This window comes from Balaenoptera borealis (genome assembly GCF_965194805.1).
Source record: "Balaenoptera borealis genome assembly, chromosome: 3".
NCBI classification, from domain to species: Eukaryota; Metazoa; Chordata; class Mammalia; order Artiodactyla; family Balaenopteridae; genus Balaenoptera; species Balaenoptera borealis.
Window position 1 is genome coordinate 90,437,109 of NC_138866.1, and position 22,549 is coordinate 90,459,657.

A 22,549-nucleotide genomic window follows, 5' to 3' on the forward strand; every position below is an offset into this window, starting at 1 on the left:
AAAATAAAGAACTTCTGAAAGTAACTGCAGAAGACACAAATAAGTGGAAAGATATTCCATGCTCATGAATTGGAAGAATTAATATTGTTAAAATGTCCATACTACCCAAAGTGATCTATAGATTCAATAAAGTCCCTATCAAAATTCCGATGGCATTTTTCACAGAAATAGAACAAATAATCTTAAAATTTGTATGAAACACAACTCAAAAGACTCCAAATAGCTACAGCAATCTTGAGAAAGAAGAACAAAGCTAGAGGTTTCACACTTCCTGACTGCAAACTATATTATAAAACTATACTAATCAAAACAGTATGGTATTCATATAAGACAGACACTTAGGCCAATGGAACAGAATAAACCCACACATACATAGTCAATTAGTTTTTTACATGGGAGCCAAGAATATACAATGGAGAGAGAATAGTCTCTTTAATAAATGTTGTTGGGAAAACTGGATAGCCACATGCAAAAGAATGAAATTGGACCACTATTTTACATCATACATAAAAATCAACTCAAAATGAATTAAAGGTTTGAACTTAAGACCTGAAATCAGAAAACTCCTAAAAGAAAACATAGGAGGTATGCTCCTGTCAAGGATTTTCTGGATTTGACATCAAATGCAAAGGCAACAAAAGCAAAAATAAACAAGTGGGACTATATCAGACTAACAACTTCTGTACAGCAAAGGAAAAAATCAACAAAATTAAAAGACAATCCATGTAATGGGAACAAATATTTTCAAATTCTGTATCTGGTGAGCTGTCAAAAGTTCAAAAATGACAGAAGTAAAACCAATTAATTGCTGAGGTAGTAATTAGTAAAAGTTTATTATGCACACACTAAAAATACAGTTTGCAAGCCAGGAGCACTCAAACCAAAACATGAAATGAGGTTTGGGGGTATATTGATATAAAGCAGTTATATAGTGAAAAAGCAGTGGATTTTATTCTTCACAGTGATTGGTCATTATATTAGAATTGTCTTAAGTGATAGGGAATTGGTTAGTGGTTACCTCATATCAGTCTTGGGAAACAGTTTAAGTATTGCTTCTGATTTCCAGAGGCATAAGCCAGAAATGACCCAGGTCAAGTTAGTCTTGCAAAGGGAGCTAAATTAAGCTTTGCTTGTATGAGTAAACTGGTTTTGTCTACTCAGGGAATTTTCAAGGTTGGTCTCCATTTGTTTTTTATTTTTAACATGGTTAATATCTAAAATATACTAAGAATGCATACAACTCAATATATTAAAAAAGTTCAATTAAAAATTGGGCAGAGGAATTAAGTAGACATTTTTCCAAAGAGGACATACAAATGGCCAACAGGTACATGAAAAGGGCTCAAGTCACTAATCATCAGGGAAATGCAAATTGAAACAACAGGAGATACCATTTCACACCTGTTAGAATAGTTATCATCAAAAGACAACAAATAACAAGTGTTGGTGAGAATGTGGGAAAAAAGGAACCTAGTACCTGGTTGGTAGAAATGTAAATTGGTGCAGCCACTATGGAAAACAGTATGGATGGAAGTTCCTCAAAAAATTAAAAATAGAACTGTCATATGATCCAGCAATTCTACTTCTGAATATATATTTGAAAGTAGCAAAAGCATTATCTCAAAGAGATATCTTCACCCTGTGTTCACGCAGCATTATTCACAATAGCCAAAACATGAAAACAACTTAACTGTCCATTGATGGATGAATGGGTAAAGAAAATGTAATATTCTTTAATGTAATATTATTCAGCTATAATAAAGAAGAAAATCCTGCCATTTTCAAGAACACGGATGGATCTTGAGGACATTATGCTAAGTGAAATAAGTCAGACAAAGAAAGACAAATACTGAGTGGTCTCACTTATAATGTGGAATCTAGGAAACCTGAACTCATAGAAACAGAGAATAGATTGGTGGTTGCCAGAGGTGGGGGATGGGGGCTGGGAGAAAAGGGTGAAGGTGGTCAAAGGGTACACACTTCCAGTTATAAGATAAATAGGTTCTGGGAATATAATGTATCGCATGGTGACTATAGTTGACAATACTGCATTGTATATTTGGAAGTTGCTAGGAGAGTAGATTTTAAAAGTTCTCATCGTAAGAAAAAAAATTTGTAATTATGTGAGGTGATGAATGCTAACTAAGCTTGTGAGCATTTCACAATACATACATATGTTAAATCATTTTGTTGTACATCTTAAACTAATAGAATGTTTTATATCAATTATATTTCAATAAAACTAGAAAATAATAAATTTTTTTAAAAAAAGAACTTCTGTTCAGCAAGAGATACTGTAGAAAATGTTAATAGATGTAAGATATAAAAGAAGATATTTGCAGTGTCTAAAACAGACAAGGGATTAATATCTAGAATATATAAGAATGTCTCTTAAATCAATAAGAAAAAAATGCAGCAGTCCTAATAGGAAAATGTTCATCACATCACATCACAGGAAAATGACAGAAAAGGAAATCCAAAAGGCAAAAAAGCATGTCAAGAGACTCTGAAAGTCAGGAAAATAAATGTTAAATAAAGTTATATTCTCTTATACCTATAAGATTAGAGAGTTAGATAATGCAGCAGGAAGGCAGGGACTGGGAAATACACACTGCAGCCATCCTGGAGAGAAATCTGTCAAGACATACTCATGTTAAGTGTATGCATCCTCTATGACACAGCATTTTTCTAGCCCCAAAGAAATTTACCTACACACACCTATACCAGGTTGTTCATGGAACTGTTATTTGTGTGTATGTAAGAAGGGTGGGATGAGTTGAAGTTCATCTGGGTGCCCATAACTGGGGGAGTGGATACGTAAAAATAAGGTAGCTTCACATGTAGGCATACTATGCAGCCATTAGCAAGAACTATCTAGATAGGAATATAAGCACTTAAATGTATCTGAAAAACAGGACTGAGAAAAAAAGAGTAATAAATGATATTATACAAGAGCATTTACAGAAATTAAAATATACACAAAAGCATATCTTACAAAAATGCAGACCGTAAGATTCACATAAAACAAATCAGAATGTTTGCCTATGATGGGGAGAATGGGGGAGGGAGGGAAGGGAGGAAGTGAGGAAAGGAGAGAGGAAGGGAGGGACAGAGGAATGAAGGATGTTCAAGGATCTAAACACTGAATATTGTAAATACATCTATTCTCTCCAAACTGATTTATAAATTCAATAAAATTCTAATATAAATTCCTATAGGGTTCTAAGTGAAATTTGACAAGTTGATTCTAAAATTTATGTAGAAGAACAAAAGGTTAAGAATGGTTACTATACTCCTCAGGAAGAATCACAAGACAAGGAGACTACAAAAATCAAGACTTATTGCAAAGCTTTAAGAGCAAAGAACATGATCTTGGCAAGTGTAGCAGACAGACCCATGGAATATAATATAGAACCCCACATATATGGAAAGCTGATAGATGATAGGAGGGTGGCATATAGACTATGCAATAAACAGTAATGTGGTGAGGCACTTGGTTATCCATTTGAAAAAAGAAAATGGATTCTTTCCCATGCCAAGTATAAAAACCAGTTACATGTATTAAAGACAAGTGTGAAAACAAAACTTGAAGATATTCTATTTAGGAGACAAAATAGAATATCTTTATGATCTTGATGTCAGACATGATTCCTTAAAGAAGATGAAAAAGGTAACTATAACAAAATATTGGTAATTTTGACTGTGTTAAAATTTAGAACTCCTGTTTATCAAAGGGCTTCATAAACAAAGTAAAAGGGCATTTATCACATGTAAAAACAAAATGTTAGTATCTGGAATATAGGGTTTTTTAAAAAAAGTATTATATTTCAACAAGACCAAAAAAAAAAAAAAAACCCAGAAGAAAAATAGCCAAAAAGACATGAATTCAAAATAGGAAGTATGAATGACTGATAAACACATGAAAAGGTGTTCAGGCTCCTTACTATTCAGAGAAGCCTAAATTAAAATTCTAATGATGTACCAGTTCATACACATCAGACTGGCACATATTCTAAAGTCTGACAACACCGAGTGTTGGCGAGGATGTAGGACAGCCTGAGTTTTCATATTTGGCTGGTGGGAATGTACATTTGTACAAAGCCAGAGCAATCTGGCATTAGGCAGTAAAACTGATGGTGAACCTACCCTGTGACCTTGTTCTTTTACACATATTTTGTGCCCTAGAGAAACTTTTGCGTGTGTACACCAGGAGTCAGGCAGGAGAATGTTCCCAGAAGCGCCACTCCTGTTAGCAAAATGAACCAGAAAGAGCACGGTGCCCATAGTGAGCAGAATGGGTCATATACTGGGATTTAGTCACAACGTAAAATTCCCCACAGTGCCTAGAATGAATGAACAACATTCATTCATTCATACTGCATTCAACTGCATTCACAACACATACTACATAGATTACCATGGATGAAGCTCAAAATTCAGATTGAGTGGAAAAAGCAAGTTGTAGACAACCACAGTATATATCCTATTCAGGTAAATTCTGAAACCATAAATGTAATAATTCTTGTTTAGGGATACTTACATATGTAATAAAGTCCAACAAAATGAAAGAGAATTATAAACAGTAGAAAGAAAGGAGAAGAATTCAACTGGGGCCATGTCAATAGAGAACCTTTTCTTTTTTTTTCTTTTATTTATTAAGATACGTGCTGCAGGGCTTCCCTGGTGGCGCAGCGATTAAGAATCTGCCTGCCAATGCAGGGGACATGGGTTCAGGCCCCGGTCCGGGAGGATCCCACATGCTGCGGAGCAACTGGGCCCTTGCGCCACAACCAATGAGCCTGCGCGCCACAACTACTGAAGCCCGCGCACCTGGAGCCCGTGCTCCGCAACAAGAGAGGCCACTGCAATGAGAAGCCCGCACACCGCAACGAAGAGTAGCCCCCACTCGCCACAACTAGAGAAAGCCCGCGCATAGCAACGAAGACCCAACGCAGCCAAAAATAAGTAAATAAAATAAATAAATTAGAAAAAGTGAGTTTGAGTCAAAATGATTTTTTTTTAAAAAAAAGATACGTGCTGTGTATTTTTCTTTTTGCTATATATTATATACATATGGACACACATATATATAGACACACATACATATTATATATGTATATATATCTGTTATGTTCATTCACATATTTATATTCATTATATTTATTCTTTTGTACGTAATATTTCATAGTAAAACTGCAAACAACGAAAGAAAAAAGTGACGCTTCCAGTTAGCATATAAAAGGTTTCCAATACAAGCTATGACCTTTGATGCTCAGGCTCTGTTTCTTCCCCAAGCCTAAAATTCATCCTACCCTGTGGCTTTATGCAAAAGTAATTCCATAAAGCCTGTGGCTGGGAACACACACAACTTACATAGGTCCACAGAGACACACACACACACAGACTGCAGCCACAGTTGTCACACTTCTTTCCCCTTCTCTAGCTCCAGTGCTGAGACTGGCAAATTAGCAGCCCTCTATCATGGACGGAAGAGGGCACCGTGGGGAACAAAGCCAGCCAAAATGCTGACCATCTATATTTCCTTCTAGACCTGAAGGAGGAGAGGGCTCAGGCACTGGGAGGGGAAACTTGGCAGAGCCTAGAGGGTTTTCATGCAGGAGGGAGCTATTTGAAGAGCTCTGGGGAATGCTGGTCTGTGGGAAGGGCATGCGTGGAGCTGACCTTCTGAGAGCAGTATTAGGCGTATCGAATGTACTCACCGTCCAGAGATTCCTTCTTCCCTTTGACATTGCTAAAAATGGAATCAGCTGCAAACAGTATGTGACTGTGTATGGTAATTTGGGTAAAGCTTGTCAAGTGTAACATTTAGCCAGAAACATGGTATGGTCTGGGATCAAAATAATATTTTTAAGATGACGTTAGTTCTCAAACTTCCTCCGGAACCTCCCGGGTGTAATCTGAAACCCAGCCCCCAACCAGTAGGTGGCGGGCAGGGTGAGATTTAAGAAAGAGGCAGATTACTCCAGATTGGTAGGTGGAAGGTTTAAGAAGCAAGGGAACTTACTTTAGAGTCTTGTCTTTTGTGGCCGCAAGACAAGCCGATCTCCACGCCTGCCTGCCAGAACCTTAAAAATCTATATAGAAGGGCTTCCCTGGTGGTGCAGTGGTTGAGAGTCCGCCTGCCAGTGCAGGGGACACGGGTTCGAGCCCTGGTCTGGGAAGATCCCACATGCCGCGGAGCAGCTGGGCCCGTGAGCCACAACTACTGAGCCTGCGCGTCTGGAGCCTGTGCTCCGCAACAAGAGAGGCCGCGATAGTGAGAGGCCCGCGCACCGCGATGAAGAGTGGCCCCCGCTCGCCGCAACTAGAGAAAGCCCTCGCACAGAAATGAAGACCCAACACAGCCAAAAAAAAAAAAAAAAAAAAAAAAATCTATATAGAAGCCTTAACTGGGTTCAGTCAGGTACACAGTCCAAATAGTCTCATCAGCACATTATTCACTCAAGGCTGTGTCCTTGGGAAGCTTCTGGGAGCAAAGAGCAGGGAAGGCAAGCGAAGGCACATTCCAAAACCAGGGGGAGGGGTGAGGAGCCTTCAAATGCCCCGGTCCAGCTTTCGGGTCAAACCAGGGGGCAGTCACGTCTTCTTGATGACCTCCCTTAACAGATGAAATGGTGTAGCTTTCCTGGCAGGCAGGAAAGACTGCAATCTCAGAAGACTACTCAACCCTTTTAAAACTTTGCTTTCTCCCCAAATACCTCTCCAAACCCTCACAGTAGCTAAGCAGCCCTTTCCAGTAGCTTGCCATGCTGGAGGGAAAAATCATCACTCACTCAGCTGTAGGCAGTCCCAGGGGACTACCTCTTACTAACAAAACCATGTCAGGCCTGAAGCAGAGTCCCGTGATATCCGGGAGAACTGTGTAGATTTCTGGAGTGATTACAGCTTGTGAAAGCACCATGTTCTTTCTGTAACTTTTTGTGTGTGTGTGTGAATTGAGACCACACGGCAAGTTACACCGAGGCCTTTTACTAAAGCATAATTTTTGACATGATTTTTCTGCCTTTGGCTCACCGTTAAGTCTACCTCTGCTAACAAACACACTGTAGATGTTTTGAATTATAGGAACTGTAAAACCAAGGAGTCCCGCACACCAGCTATAATAAATTTGTATTAATTCTAGGAACTGGGAAGCTTTTAAAGAAAGAAGAGCTCTTTGGTTTTCTCCAAGTTATTCATGTGTGTCACCGGATGCAATAAAATCATACCACAATGTGTTTTATTTTGTCACAATGAATGCTGACCTGGAGGGACACAGCATGATGTGCCTAAGTAATGGAATTAACTTGAATAGAATGAATTTTTAATGCAAACCCGGTAAATGGTTAGAATGGCCTGGATCTCAAGTTGGCTTGATGTCCTAGTCCATTCAGGCTACTATTAAAAAATACCACAAACTGGGTAGCTTAGAAACGACATAGATTTATTTCTCATACTTCTGAAGGCTAGAAGTTCAAGATCAGGGTGCCAGCATAGTTGGGTGAGAGCCCTCTTCTGGGTTGCAGACTTCTTATTCGCCATATTCTTACATGGGGGAAGAGGGGTGAGCTAGCTCTCTGGAGCCTCTTTTGTAAGAACACTAATCCCTTTCATGAGGGCTCTATTCTCATGACCTAATCACCTCCCCAAAGGTACCACCTCCTAACCCCATCACTTTGGGCATTAGTTGTTTTTTTTTTTAATCTCTGGGGCTGGGACCCAGACACCAATGTTTTTTTTCTTTTTCTTTTTCTTTTTCTTTAAACTTTGGGTTATTTATTTATTTTTGGCTGTGTTGGGTCTTCGTTTCTGTGCAAGGGCTTTCTCTAGTTGTGGCAAGTGGGGGTCACTCTTCATCGCGGTGCACGGGCCTCTCACTATCGCGGCCTCTCTTGTTGCGGAGCACGGGCTCCAGACGCGCAGGCTCAGTAGTTGTGGCTCACGGGCTTAGTTGCTCCGCGGCATGTGGGATCTTCCCAGACCAGGGCTCGAACCCGTGTCCCCTGCATTGGCAGGCGGACTCTCAACCACTGAGCCACCAGGGAAGCCCTGGGCATTAGGTTTTCAACATATGAACTTTGGGGGAGGGACACAAACATTCAGATCATAGCACTTGGGTTACGCCCCCAACTTCTTAGTTGCTTCCCCTGGATACATAGTACAAATTAGGGGATCCTTCAAAAGTAAGGAAAGAGAGAAAGGGGAAAAAATGGAATAGAAAAAGGAAGGAAGGATAAAGAAGAGAAGGAAAAAAGAGAAGGCAAAGATGAAATGAAGAAAGGAAAGTCTGAAAGAGGGGGAAAAAGGAGATGAGAGACGCAGGAGAGGAGAAAAGGAAGTGAAGCATCCATTTAACACCCTGAACTGAGCAAGTTCCCGCGAGGCTCAAGGAGGCTCCCTGGGACACTGCCTCTTCCCTTCGGTAGGAGCATCAGGTCAAGGGTTTCACTGCACATTATGTTTACTTTTTCCCTAAGAGAAAGCACTCTATTAGATTAACTAGTAATTTGAGCCTGGGGCCCTCCTGGACTAGTCTAATTAAGATCTAGTTCCCAACAAGTAAGGCGAAGGGTGCTCTGTATCCTCAGCCCATCTGCTCCTGCTTGACCCTTGACATGTTCAGTAACTCTCAGAACAGCACCAAGTGGACAGCTCACAACCCAGGTCTGCAGAAACAGAATTTAATCTGGAAGGTGTATGATATTTTTTGCCCACTGAGTTTTATTTAATTTAACCACACGCACATGTGTACATGCACACACACACACACACACATACATACACACACACACACACAATGCTTGGATTTAAGGCTTTTCAAATAATTAAGCAGAGGCTTGTTACACATCATTGTGTCTTTCTGTAGCACAATAACATACCAGTGTTTTCAGGCCAGTGGTGACATCTGCTCAATGATTTCTGTAACAGGACCAACCCTCCACATAATCAATGGCTGGTTGGCTTTTGTGCCCCTTCCTTTCTTTGTGTTGGCAGCCCTGAATGACAATGTCACTCTTGGCAGCCCTGAATGACAATGTCACTCTTTCTTACGGTTCTGAGGACACTCGGGGAGTTTGTTATTTATTGGCTTAACAAAAAGAAGAGTTCATTTCAAAAGCACACAGTGAAGAGGCGCTGGGCTGTACCAGCTAAATCCTACTTTTGTATTTGATGAGCTTTATTGAGGATTTGCATACTCAGTAAGGAAAATTGACAGACACTCAGTCTGCTCCATGTTATTAGTTCACATCCTATCACTGCCTCTCTTTTGTCCAGTTTGAACCTCTGGAATATTCCTCTTAATTTTTAAAGTTTTGTCATTCCTACAAGGATACAACCCTAGCACTATGTTGCCAGAACGAAATGGTGAGAGACAGATGATGTCCTTTGCAAATGACATTGGAAAGAAGAAAAAAATTCATAGTTCCATAGCTAGTAATCTAACATTTTCTTACTATTAGATTATTGGAACATTATTAGAGTGTTATTCAAAGGAGATAACAAAGGGTTACACGTAGAATGTAGCACAGTGTCTCTCACACTTACATTGTGCCAGTCACATTACTACACATCTTTACACATTGTCTCTTTTAGTCTTCACCACAAACCCAACAGGCAAATATCATTATCCCCATTTTACAGATGAATAGACTGAAGCTTAACAAAGTGAAGTGACTTGCCGAGGTCATTGGCTAGTAAGTAGAAGAGCAGGGATGCCAACCTTGTCTGATGGACTTCTCTGCCTAACCCATGTCCTGGATTAGACTGTCTGGTTCAAATCCTGGCTCAGCTATGCTGTGTGTATGTATTACTGACGTACGACTACGAGCTGGTCACTAAACCTCTTTGTACTCAGTTCCTTACCATAAACTGCAAATAATACCAAGAGCTACCATCATAGAGTTGTGAGAATTAAATGAAATGACACAAGTGCTAAGAACAGTGCACTTAACCACGTGCATGATACGCTTCCATAAATGTAGCTATTATCTAAAATGTTTGTAATTAATAGATATAATCACCCTTCATTCTATGGCACTTGTTCCTTTATCTTGGTTCTAACAGATCTATTGCACTTGTGCCTTTTATTGAAAGCTTACTCAAATCTGTTTTGGGAGCAAAATGGGTATAAGTAACAAATTCTTGAATTAATTTCATATTTTGCTCCACTGAAGGACCTGTTGCAGAAATGTTTCCCCTGTCCCCTTTCAGAGGACCTAAGCAGGAACTGTCCATCTACATGACGACACCATCTGGTGACACCGCCGCAGGGGTGCCCTCACTGCATTTCATCACCAGGAAGGCAGGCAACAGATGATCAGTGAAAATAAAATTTTAGTTGGAAACTATTTGGGAATGGTTCTACTCTCACATATGGATGCAGCCTGACTGGAACTGGGGAGATCTTTCCTATCCGGTTTCTTTTCAAGGTCTTAAGAGGAGCTCTGAAAAACATCTCTGGCTATCTGGCCTATTTTTTCATATTTGTGACTCCTACAAGTAAACATGGTCATACGTGGAAACTTCCAGGTATCTTCCTTAAAAGACAGCAGGGACTTGCCCTGTGCAACTTTCGGCTCCATCCCTCCTTCACTGTCTGGCTGTGCTCTGAACAAGAGGCAGATGGCCATACCTTAGGGACAACTAGAAGAAACCCCAAAATGCCAAGGCCAGGATTCAAGCAGATACCAGTTTGAATCTAAGTCCAATGCTCTTTCCACAGAGCCATTTTATCAAGGCCTTATACACAAAAGTTTAAAGTAAAAGTAAAAAAGACAAGTGTAGAAAGAGCAGAATGAAGTCTGAGTGAGGTCAGCATTGACTCTGTGAATTTGGAGTGAAAAGCTCCCCTATGCTGTAAATGTAATCACTGGCAAGTAAATAAACCTTTCTGAGACGCAGTTTCCACATCTATAAAGTGAATAATGATATTGCAAAGATTTAATGAAATAGTCAATGTAAAGTGCCTAGCGCAGTCCCTGTCACAAAAATTGTAGCTACCCTCCTCCCTCATCTCCTTCCCCCTCCAAGTTAGAATAAGTACCAGAAGAAGAGCACTAAGTATTTTAAAGAGAGACGTTCGTTTGAGCTGGATCTTAAGATATTTCACTTTTTTGAGATAATCAGTTCCTATCCCTAGAAATCTGGGGCTAGGCCTAGAAATCTGCATTTTAAAAAGTATCTTTGTTGATTCTTTTTCAAGTGAACCATGGACCACATTTTGAGAAATACTTGGTTAGGAGATAACATTGGAGAAACAGGGGGAAGGAAGGAAGGACAAAGAAAGAGGGAAAAATACAGGCTATGAAGGTGAATATTGGAAAACCCCAAATGCTGAGCTACAAAATTTGAAATCAATAGTTAGTGAAGCCATTTCATGGTTTTCAATAGAATTTTTAATCCAACCTTTGATTTAGGAAGAGTAATTTGATAATTGTACGTTGGAAGATTTGAAGGAAGATAATTGAATTAGGCACCTCATGTGTGTGCTATTGCAAGTCGAGGTTAACAGAAAGAACTAATAAAAATTGGAAAGATTTAAAAACTGCTGTGCGGGAGGTGAATGATGATGAACTTGGACTTGAACGTGTCTTATTGAACATGCCGTCAGGACACACAGCAGCCAGTGAAAAGGCAGATCTATAGTTGTTAAAGAAGTCAATGAAATCGATGTCATTTCCCGAGTTTGGGAACTTTTTTCTTTTATAAATAATAACAACACCAGCGCCACCAACACTAATAGTTTGCGCAGAAAGTGACTATGGTTATTTCTACGTAGCACACTCAACTGTGTTGGGGTCATACGGTTGGTTTGAACTGTCATCACTGTCAGTTAGCAAGTAACTGAGCTGCCTTCCAGCAGCTGAAAAGTAGAGTGGACTGTGTGTAACCCAATGCCACCAGTGGCGCCAACCCACAGAGCGCATACAGTTGCCTGGAGCTGAGCCCACATGCCGAAGCCTGTAACTCAATAATCTCGTCAAAGTAATTGGCCACAGGTGGGCCACACAGCTGGGTGAACAGCTGAGTCTGTTCACTATTTTGGAGGCTGTCTTAACAAGTTGCTTGCAGTTGGGTGTGTTGATCTCTCTACTCCAATTGGTTCTCACCCTGGAGTGATTTTTGCCCATCAGGGAATGTTTGGCAGTATCTGAACACATTTTTTACTGCCATTACTTGGGGAGGTGTTGCTGCTGGCATCTAGTGGGTAGAGGCTGGGAACGCTGCTAAATATCCTATAATGCTCAGGACAGCCCCCACAGAACAAATAATTACTCAGCCCAAAATGTCAATAGAACTAAATTGGAGACATCAGGCTCTATTAAAACACAGACCTGGGCTCCTCCTCTAGTAATTCATTTTGTTTAGCAGAACACAATGGCTGGGTGATGATCAGGAACCAAAATGAAGAAGACTTATCCCTGAACTTTCCAAGAGCCCTGAACTTGGAAAAGGTATTAATGGGTCCTGAACTTTGCAATGGAAAAATGTGTTTAATCTCGTGTGTGTGTGTGTGTGTGTGTGTGTGTGTGTGTGTGTGTGTGTGAGACAGAGAGAGAGAGAGAGAAGAGGAGGGGAAGGGAAAGGATGGGAGGGGTGGGGAGGGGAGGGGAAGAGAGGAGAGGAGAGAAGGGAGGGGAGGGGAGGAGAGAGGAGGAGAGGGGAGAGGAGGGGAGGGGAAGAGAGGAGAGGGGAGAAGGGAGGGGAGGGGAGGGGAAGAGAGGGGAGGGGAGAAGGGAGGGGAGGGGAGGGGAAGAGAGGCGAGGGGAGGGGAAGGGAGGGGATTCTTGGTGAAAAATAATTTGCAAGCAGAGACAGCAACCCAAATCTGAACAAAGAAAATCGTTTCATGCTAAGCCCCGACAGCACATGCATAGCAATGCCAGGATAGTGAGTGAGTGGGATGAATCTAGCTCAGTACCCTCCAATAAAATGCATACAAATTGCTTATAAAAGTCAGAATCCCTCCCCCCACAACAACAAACAACAAACAACAAGTTATGCAAATTCAGTCCTTCACAAAAATTTATCCTGTCATTTTCTACAGATTGGCAGTGATCGCAGGAGTGGCATAAGAATATTGAAAGGGCAGGGAAGAAATGGCATTCCCACAGACAATCAGTGTTGGCCGCACTTCACCTCCAAGATGGGCATTGGGGATTTCCTGTTGGGTTGTAGAGGATCTGCCCAGCGGGTGGTCCCGGACAGTGGCGAAGCAGGGAGGGCTAGGTGGGACACGAAATGATAATAGGAACAGTAGTGTGTAGCACAACTCTTGTTCTGGCCTAACCCCCATGAAGTCTGTAGGTATGAAAGGTCTGGTTTGGAAAGAGCAGAAAGATAAGCAAGTTTGGAGGCAATGTGACTGGGTTATGTAGGGAAACAATTGTCCTTCCCCACTTGAAGTTGTTCCCTACCCACAATCTTACCCCTTAAATCAGTGTCAAGGAAATGACCTTAGACCCTTTAAAAAAGGAAAGGGTATATAAGCAATCAGCTCTAGAATCTGTCACCTTAGGATTGATGACTACGTGTGAAGAGAATTTTCTTAAGAAATTCAAATGGGAGTTGCCGGTGAACTTTCCTTTTCAGAAGAAACATTGGCTTTTCCTAGGACATTTTCTGTTCCTCTTATTGCTGTGATTTTGGGCTGCCTTCCTGTCCCACTGCCTTGGTATCTATATTAGTTTCCTATGGCTGCCATAATATATTGCTACAAACGTAGTGGCTCAAAATAACACAAATGTATTATCTTGCAGTTCTGGAGGTCAGAAGTCCAGCATGGATCTCACTGGGCTAAAATCAAGGTGTCAAGAGAACTGTAGTCCTCCTAGAGGATCTATGGGAGAATCTGTTTCTTTGCCTTTTCCGGGTTCTAGAGGTCACTTGTTTCCTTTGGCTCACGCCCTCTTCCATCTTCAAAGCCAGCAGCGGAAAGTTGAGTCTTTCTCATTTGGCATCACTCTGACATTGGCTCTTCTGCCTCACTTTTCCATCTTGTAGGAAGCGTTGTGATTACCTTGAGCCCACACAGATAATCTAGGATAATATGCCTATTTTAAGATCACCTGATCAGCAACCTAAGTTCCATTTGCAGATCTTAATCTCCTCCTTGCCATGCAACATAACATATATATGTCGGTTCTGGGGAGTAAGATGTAGGTGTCTTTGGAGGGGCCATTATTCTATCTACCACAGCTTCCCTATTGGATCACCCCTTTGCAGCTTTGGGTTAGCAGCTCACTGAGGGCACGTGCAGTGCCAACAAGTGTCTATCAACAAATATGTGCCAAATGAATGAATTCAGCTTCCTGACTTAACTATAAATCCTAAAAATAAACGTAATTACTAGAGAATCTCACCTCTCTCACCCACATGACTGATAAAAACCCTCCAGAGACCATATGCACTCCATCTGTGGACAGCTCAGCCATACTTCCAGCTTCACTTCTGACTTTGGTGACTCTCCCTCTTGGCGTTTTCAGGACTTAGTAGTTCAAGACCAGAATAGCAAGATTTCTTTCCCATCTTCCCCACATAATCAAGATACTCAATTATGCAAAACTTGTCCTCTCTCAGTTCTACCCTTTATCCGTTTGGTGTTGTTTTAATCACCTCGATTCAGAATGTTTCCTTAAAAAAAAAATCCCATGAATTTTTTTCCAACTAATTAACCTCTTTCCCATTCACTCTAGGGTTTGGGCTTGGGAGTTCTGACTCGAATGAGGTCAGTCAGTCACTGTGAAGTTTTTATTTACTGGACTTCTCTGGAAAGTATTGAGCCAGTCTGGACTCAAGATTTATTTTCCTGTTAGGTTGTGTGAAATTCTGACAGCTGCAAAAATAATTATGATGCTAAAATAGAACATAAATACATGTGTAGAGCAAAAACATTTTATCCTTTCTCAATTAAAAGAAATGATTTGCCCTTTTATACTAGAGGCTAATAAAGACACATTTAACTCTCTCTGTTCTGCAGGGGAGGATTTAATTGATGAAGGTTTTGCTGGAAACATGCACTCCTATGCCGGGTTCCCTCTGCCAGTCACGGTGTCCAAAAACTGCCTCATTTAGATTACTGGTTTACGGATGTTAATTTTTAATATTAGCCTAATCAAAATACATTCCCAAAATACTGTACTTAATTTGCCTAATTCTATCATTCAAGCCTTTTCCTCTGATATGTTTGCTTTAAAACAGAGGGAATTATGTAAACATCTGGCTACCAGCTGTGACAGTCATTAATCATAATATGTTTTGCACCCCCATTCATTAAAGAATAGCATTTGGTCCAAAGTTATCCAACAATCAGTGACAAAGTTAATGGGAAGCTACATCTTCCCGCAACCTCCTTCCTCAGTCTCTGACAAATACGTTTACCAGCATCAACCTACTACCATCAGTGACACTGACTGTGGGTAGTAAAAGCTACCATTGATTGAGCTTGAGTCCTTTCTGGAGATCAAGCCCTCTGTGATACACTGAGTACATTTTCATGTTATTTCTTACTATCATAGGAGGTATATATTATTGTCCCCATTTTATAGATAAGGAAATTAGAGCTTAGAGATAGGCATTAAGTAATTTGCCCAAAGTCATACCACTAAAAAGTGGCAGAGCTAGAAACTTAATTTTTTAGAGCTCAGTCATTCCCAAAGCCCAGAGTCTTAACCTTTTATCTAACTCTTAAAGATATGTTTACTATTCTAAATTGAAAAAAGGAAGATAATAGCTACAATAGGGATTTTTGTTCATAATGGAATGGGAATATATATTTATGGGATAAAATCTGTAAAATTATTTTAAAATGTCCTTCGGATAATTCCTTGCTTTGTATTATCTATAGTCTTTTTGCTGTTAGAATGGCTGGTTAGGATATGCTCCGTGTGATTTGTCTTCATCTTGGAACTCTCAACTCAATGCCCTCACTTCACAGGGTTGCTCTGTGCTGATTAGACCTAAACATTCATTATTGGGGGACCGGGGCTCCCCTCTACATTCTTTAGTGGTCTTCATCTATCATGGTGGCATCATCAGTTCTGGCTCTCTGCCCCACGCCCCACTTCCCAGGTATGCTCTGCTTCTTGCTCACCTGTGCCCCATCTCCAGCTTCCTTTGCCACTCCTATCTCTCCTACCTTCGTAGTCAAGTCTCTGCCAGCTGTGACCCTCTACTCTCTCCTGTCTTAATTCAGCAAGTGTCCATTAACTCTTAAGTTCCACACATTCTAATCTTTCTTCTTCTTCTTTTTTTTTTTTTTTCACTTTTCTGTCATTGCATCATTCTTTTCTATCATGCTCCAATAAGTAGCAAGTAGGGGTGAGGGGCCAGGCCTATGTGTGTATGTATGTGTGTGTGTGGGAGGGCAGGTCACAGGAATTGTGGTCCATGACTTGTGGGTTACTCGAGGGCCCTCTCCATTCCTCTGTTCTTTCTCCCTCAAGTTCATAGTATATTTCTTGGAAAAGGGCCCTGGATTATTGCCAACGCCTTTTAGCTCCACCCAAGACACCAACCCACAGTAATGTTCTCACAGACCACAACATCACTTAGAGTTAAAGATGTTAATATCGGCAGGAAGTTTAAAGATAAAGTGGGGAGTAATTTTTTTCTCTCAAACAAAATAATCCACAGTATCTCATAAGGTAGACAAATCTTACGTAATTCTATGCAGACCTTTCTTTCACAAACTTCAAGAGTACCTGTCCATAACTTGTTCAGAGATTGTGTTATGTCATAGAAGAATTGCATTTTTTGAATATTGCTCTTTCATAAAAACCTAATGGTTCTAAAACAAGATGCTCTATCAATTCATTCATCTGTCCAACAGATACTTATGCTATTTTTATGTACAAGACAAGGTGTTAGGCATTATGGATAAGACAGGAAGTATAGTCTACCTTGCTCCTGCCCTAAAAGACTTTACAGCAGCGGGGAGAGGGAAATAAATACACAAAACAAAGATACATATCGCAACTCAGGCATTCTGATGCAGACCGGATGTTGACAAGGGTTGCCCCCCCAATGTAGTATTTTTTTTTTTTTTTCCAATGTAGTATTTTTAAACTGGTTTATCTGAACATGCAAGAGGCCACAGTCATTTCTGGGGTTCCTCAAAGAGGATGGTCAAGTATAGGTATGTAGGTTGGGTTCTTGTGTCACTTCAGGCCTCGTGTCAATGTGACACTTGACAAGGACAAGGCCTTCTCCCTGTGGCTACAAACAGCTTTGAACAGGGACTGGGCACCAGGGCGTTTCCAGGCCTCACTGACTGTTCTGAGGGAGGTCCTTTCTGCTTCCATTAGGTTTATTCTGTTATCCAAGTGCTGGGAATGATGGCATCCTCTGCCAAGGGCCTAGATACTGAGGAGAGGATTAAAAAGGAGAAGTAAATATTCTCTAGCAGGGCTGCCCAAGTAAGCGGGACCAAGAAATCCATATACTGAACAGAGGAACACCCTCCCTCCTCTTTGTGCTCATGCCGGGTACCCAATCTAATTAGGACTTCTTTTCCAGGAGCCCAGAGCTGCCCTTGACCCTTTTCTTGCTTGGAATTATGGCCAGGCTGACATACTGAAGACAGGAACTTCATCCTTCCCTTCCTTCTGCAAGATTTTGATTTCTATTAAAATGCAAGGTATCCCACAAAATTCACTCTTGAGGTTGTGATAATAATTTACATGTGAATTTTCTGTGAGAACAATTATTCTGTGACAGAGCTGCAAAGGCAAGGGGTACTTAAGTGGTAGATGGAAGAAAGCCCCTTAGTAGGGGAAACACCCAGATAGGAGACCACAGAAACATATGTCACCTACTTCCCTGTTTTGCTTAGAAGCAGCTCTACCTGTAAAACCCACTAAGAGGTAGATAATCTAAGTGTTTGCCCAATATTACTGTAGATATTCCATTTTGTTACTGGCTGGTCCTTTCTTCTTCACATTTACCTTTGGTTCAGAGTAATCTCAGTGGCCATCTATTACTTGAGAGTGACTCCACTCCCATAAAGTGACTTCCTCCCTAAAGTAGGGGTAGCAACTAATACAAAGATTCCCTGGCACCTCACAAAACTGACCCATAAAATAAATGAAGGCTAACTGAGCTGGATGGAGCTCTTGAGGGTGTTCTCCAGGATAAGAGCAGGAACCATTTCAGGAAGTCAAAAGGGTGCTAACAATGTAGGAAGAAGAGGCCTTTGTGAGACTAAATGGAGGTGGAATAGGATGGAATACAGCTACTCCACAAATCATGTGGAAGCCTCCTTTCTTTGGTGAATGGCCCACTCAGGGAACCCCTGAGCTTGTGACAAAGCACAGGCAGGAACCTACTGACTCCAAACCTCTCTGCTCCCAGGGGCCAAGACTTCTGGGAAGAGATAAAAAGCCCTTCTTCTCAAACCTTCAGCTTCTTCATTGGCAAGTATCATTGTCATAGCAATTCTGAAAGCCAAAACCAGCTCTCTTCTCCCCTCCGCTCAAGCACAGCCCCCTGTTCCTTGGTCTCTACTCTGCCCTGATCTTTCTTTTTCCTGAGCCGCTTCAGCATTCATAATCCACTACTCACTAATAAACAATTAAAAATGGCCTTATTCATCATCTCAAATTCTTTTGGGGAATAATTCAGGGTATTATTTAATGTTTCATATTGTCCTTTGTTTAATATGTGATAATCTCATTTCTTCAGACTAGTAACTCTGCAAAGGCAGGACAAATACCCTATAAGTCACAAAAGCTGATGGGAATCTTATTTCCTAAATTAAAATTCAGTTCATATGGGTCTACAAGTACAAGTTCATGTCTGAGAATAATAGGATGGAATAGTCTAAATTTAGGATGTCTCTGAACATCCATGTGGTCACCATGCTCATGTTTCCTGGGGTCATATTCTCACACTGGAGCCGGCACACTGTCGGGGCCTATAATGGCCTGCTGGCAGGATGCAAAGCATCTAAAAAAATATCTCCATGAATTTCTAGTTCCAGTTCCACACATAAGGAGCTTAGAAGTCACCAATCCATTCTAACAACAAGTAACAGCATGGACAGACTGAAAAATTAACAACTCCTCTTGAATCTGTAGCAGAGAGGAGGACACAGGGTAAACCACTGCCCACAAGATTGGACTGACAGACAGGCAAATACAAGGAGCCAAAGTTTACCAGAGCAGAGACTCGTGAGCAGAAACAACCACAGGAGCCAGGGCCGGGGTGGGAAAATCTGAATTGTAATTGACCAATTGCTGGAAGCTCAGTGTGAACAACTCTGAGAGTTAAAAACTCCAAAGAGACCCAGTCTTTTGTGGGTTTTATGGCCAGGAGCCCAAGCAATTTCTCACAGTAAATACTGGAGAAAAACTCCCTCATGTTTCAGGAAGGGCAAGAGGAAAAGGAATGACTTTGAAATATGCTAGAGTGCACTGTTCTTCTTAACAAGGCCTGCCCTCAGGAGAAACTAGTTAACTAGAGCCTAACTTGCTGGAGTGTTATCAGAGCTTGACTGACCTGGTGGGAGGAAAGTACCTAACTCCAGTGAGCTAGCCTTCCATGTGAGAGAAGTGAAATCATCAACTGTGGTCCACTCTAGCCATCCTGTCCCACCTAAGGGAGGAGAAAAAAAAACTGAGAAATGCTCTGTGAAGTTCACAGTCCAAAGGCTCACTAAAAGAATTAGACCTAATCATAGACAATAGAACTTTTCCCCTCTCTTCTCCCACTGACCCCCACATTATTGAAGGTCTGTGTACAGCAGTTCCTTTTATGGGTACATCATGTCTGGCTATCAATAAGAAATTACAAGGCATACTAAAAGGCAATAAACACAGTTTGAAGAGACAGAGGTAAACATAGAACCAGACATGGCAGGGATGTTGGAATTATCAAATTGGGAATATAAACAACTGTGATTAATATGTTAAGGGCTGTGAATGGCTAAAGTAGACAGCATGCAAGAACAGATGGGCAATATAGGTGGAGAGGTGGAAATCCTAAGAAAGAACCAAAAAGAAATGCTAGAGATCAAAAGCATTGTACCACAAATGAAGAATGCCTTTGATGGGCTTATTAGTAGACTAGACACAGCTGTGGAAAGAATCTCTTATCTCGAGGATATATCAATAGAAACCTCCAAAACTGAAAAGCAAAGAGAACAAGGACTGGAAAAAAAAAAAGCAGAACAGAATATCCAAGGACTGTGGGACAACTACAAAAGGTGTAACGTGTTTAATGGGAACACTAGAAGGAGATGAAAGAGAGAAAGGAACAAAAGAAATATATGAAACAATAATGACTGAGAATTTCCCCAAATTAATGTCAGACACAAATCACCAGACACCAGGAAGCTCAAAGAACACCAAGCAGGATAAATATTCCCCCTAAAATTACACCTAGGCATATCATTTTCAAACTACAGAAAACAACTTTTCCTTAGAAATCATGCAAGCAAGAAGATAGTGGAGTGAAATATTTAAGGTATTGAGAGAAAAAACCCTGCCAACACAGAATTCTGTACCTTATTAAATTATTCTTCAAAAGTGAAGGAAAACTAAGGACCTTCTCAGACAAACAAAACTTGAAGAAGATTTTTGCCAGTAGACTTGTCTTGCAAGAAATGTTGAGAAGTTTAACATTTAGAGAGAAGGAAAATGGTATAGGTCAGAAACTTGGATCTACATAAAGAAAGGAAAAGTATCAAGAATGAATAAGGAAAGGTAAAATAGAAACGTTTATTTTTCTTATTCTTAATCTAACAGATAAGAGCTTGTCAAAATAATAATAGCAACAGTGTATTTGATTATGTGTGCCTATATATGTATATTCTTATGTATGCTTATATATAGGTGAACTGCATGACAGCAATGATACAAGGGATGGGAGGAATTAGGATTATTCGGTTATTAGAAGGTACGCACACTCCATGTAAAGTGGTATAGTGTTATTTGAAAGTGGACATGGATTAGCTGTAAATGGGTATTGCAAATTCTAGGGCAACTACTTAAAAAAGTAAAAACAAAACAAAACAAAAACTATAAGTAATATGCTAAGGGGGAAAGTGGAATCATATAAAATTAAATTAAATCAAGCCACAATTAAAACCACAAAAGGCAGAAAAATAGTGGAAGACAAAAATAGGACTAAAGAACAAGGGTAACAAGTAGAAAACAGTAACAAATATGGTAGATATAATCCAACTATATCAGTAATCATTGTGAATTGTCAATGGTCTAAACACACCAATGAAAAGACAGAGATTGTCAGGGTGGATCAAAAAGCAAGATCCAACTGTATGTTGTCTACACGAAACCCAGTTTAAAGTGGCATGGACAGGGCTTCCCTGGTGGCGCAGTGGTTGAGAATCTGCCTGCCAATGCAGGGGACACGGGTTCGAGCCCTGGTCTGGGAAGATCCCACATGCCACGGAGCAACTGGGCCCGTGAGCCACAACTACTGAGCCTGCACGTCTGGAGCCTGTGCTCCGCAACAAGAGAGGCCACGACAGTGAGAGGCCCGCGCACCGCGATGAAGAGTGGCCCCCGCTTGCCGCAACTAGAGAAAGCCCTCGCACAGAAACGAAGACCCAACACAGCCAAAAATAATAAATAAATAAATAAATAAAAATTTAAAGTGGCATGGACATATATACACTACCAAATGTAAAATAGATAGCTAGTGGGAAGCAGCCACATAGCACAGAGAGAACAGCTCAGTGCTTTGTGACCACCTAGAGGGGTGGGATAGGGAGGGTGGGAGGGAGACGCAAGAGGGAGGAGATATGGGGATATATGTATATGAATAGCTGATTCACTTTGTTATAAAGCAGAAACTAACACACCATTGTAAAGCAATTATATTCCAATAAAGATGTTAAAAAAATAAATGTATAGAGAAAAATATACCATGCTAACTTGCTAATCAAAAGAAAGTGGGAGTAGCTACATTCATTTCAGACACAGCAGACGTCAAAGCAAAGAAAGTTATCAGGGATAAAGAAGGGCATTACATAATCATAAAGGGGTCAATTCTCTAAGAAGACATAACAATCCTAAACTTGTATGTACCTAACAACAGAGCATCAAACTATATGAGGCAAAAACTGCTAAAACTGCAAGAAGAAATGGACAAATCTACTATCATGGTTGGAGACTTCAACACCTCTCTATCAGAAATGGATAAATACAGCAGGCAGAAAATCAGTAAGGACATAGTTGAACTGAACAACAGTATTAATCAACTGATATAATCATTTTCTTATATACCAGAAATGAACAAGTAAAGTTTGGAATTCAAACCACAATACCATTTACATTGGTAACCCCAAATTAAATACTTAGGTATAAATCTAATATGATATGTAGAAGATCTATATGAGGGAAGCTACAAAACTTTGATGAACAAAATCAAAGGAGAACTAAATAAATGGAGAGATATTTCATCTTCATGGATAAGAAGACAATATTGTCACAATGTCAGTTCCTTCCAACTTGATCTATAGATTCAGTGCAATCCCGATCAAAATCTCAGCAAGTTATTTTGAGGATATTGACAAAATGATTCTAAA

At 40.5% G+C, this 22,549-nt stretch overlaps 1 protein-coding gene across 12 annotated transcripts in view; it reads right to left on the reverse strand.

Annotated features, from left to right (window-relative positions):
* Window positions 1-22,549, reverse strand: part of LOC309627148 (uncharacterized protein) — a gene marked incomplete at both ends in the record, with an annotated part of 116,526 nt that overhangs the window by 58,263 nt on the left and 35,714 nt on the right. Inside the window, one exon of one of the 12 annotated variants that reach the window (XM_082388865.1) lies at window positions 5,721-12,549. The exons of the other annotated variants lie outside the window; for them this stretch is intronic. Coding sequence (XP_082244991.1) covers window positions 5,721-5,826 — 106 coding nt within the window. Of the gene's footprint in view, window positions 1-5,720; window positions 12,550-22,549 lie in introns of those variants that run through there. 12 annotated transcript variants of the gene reach the window in all.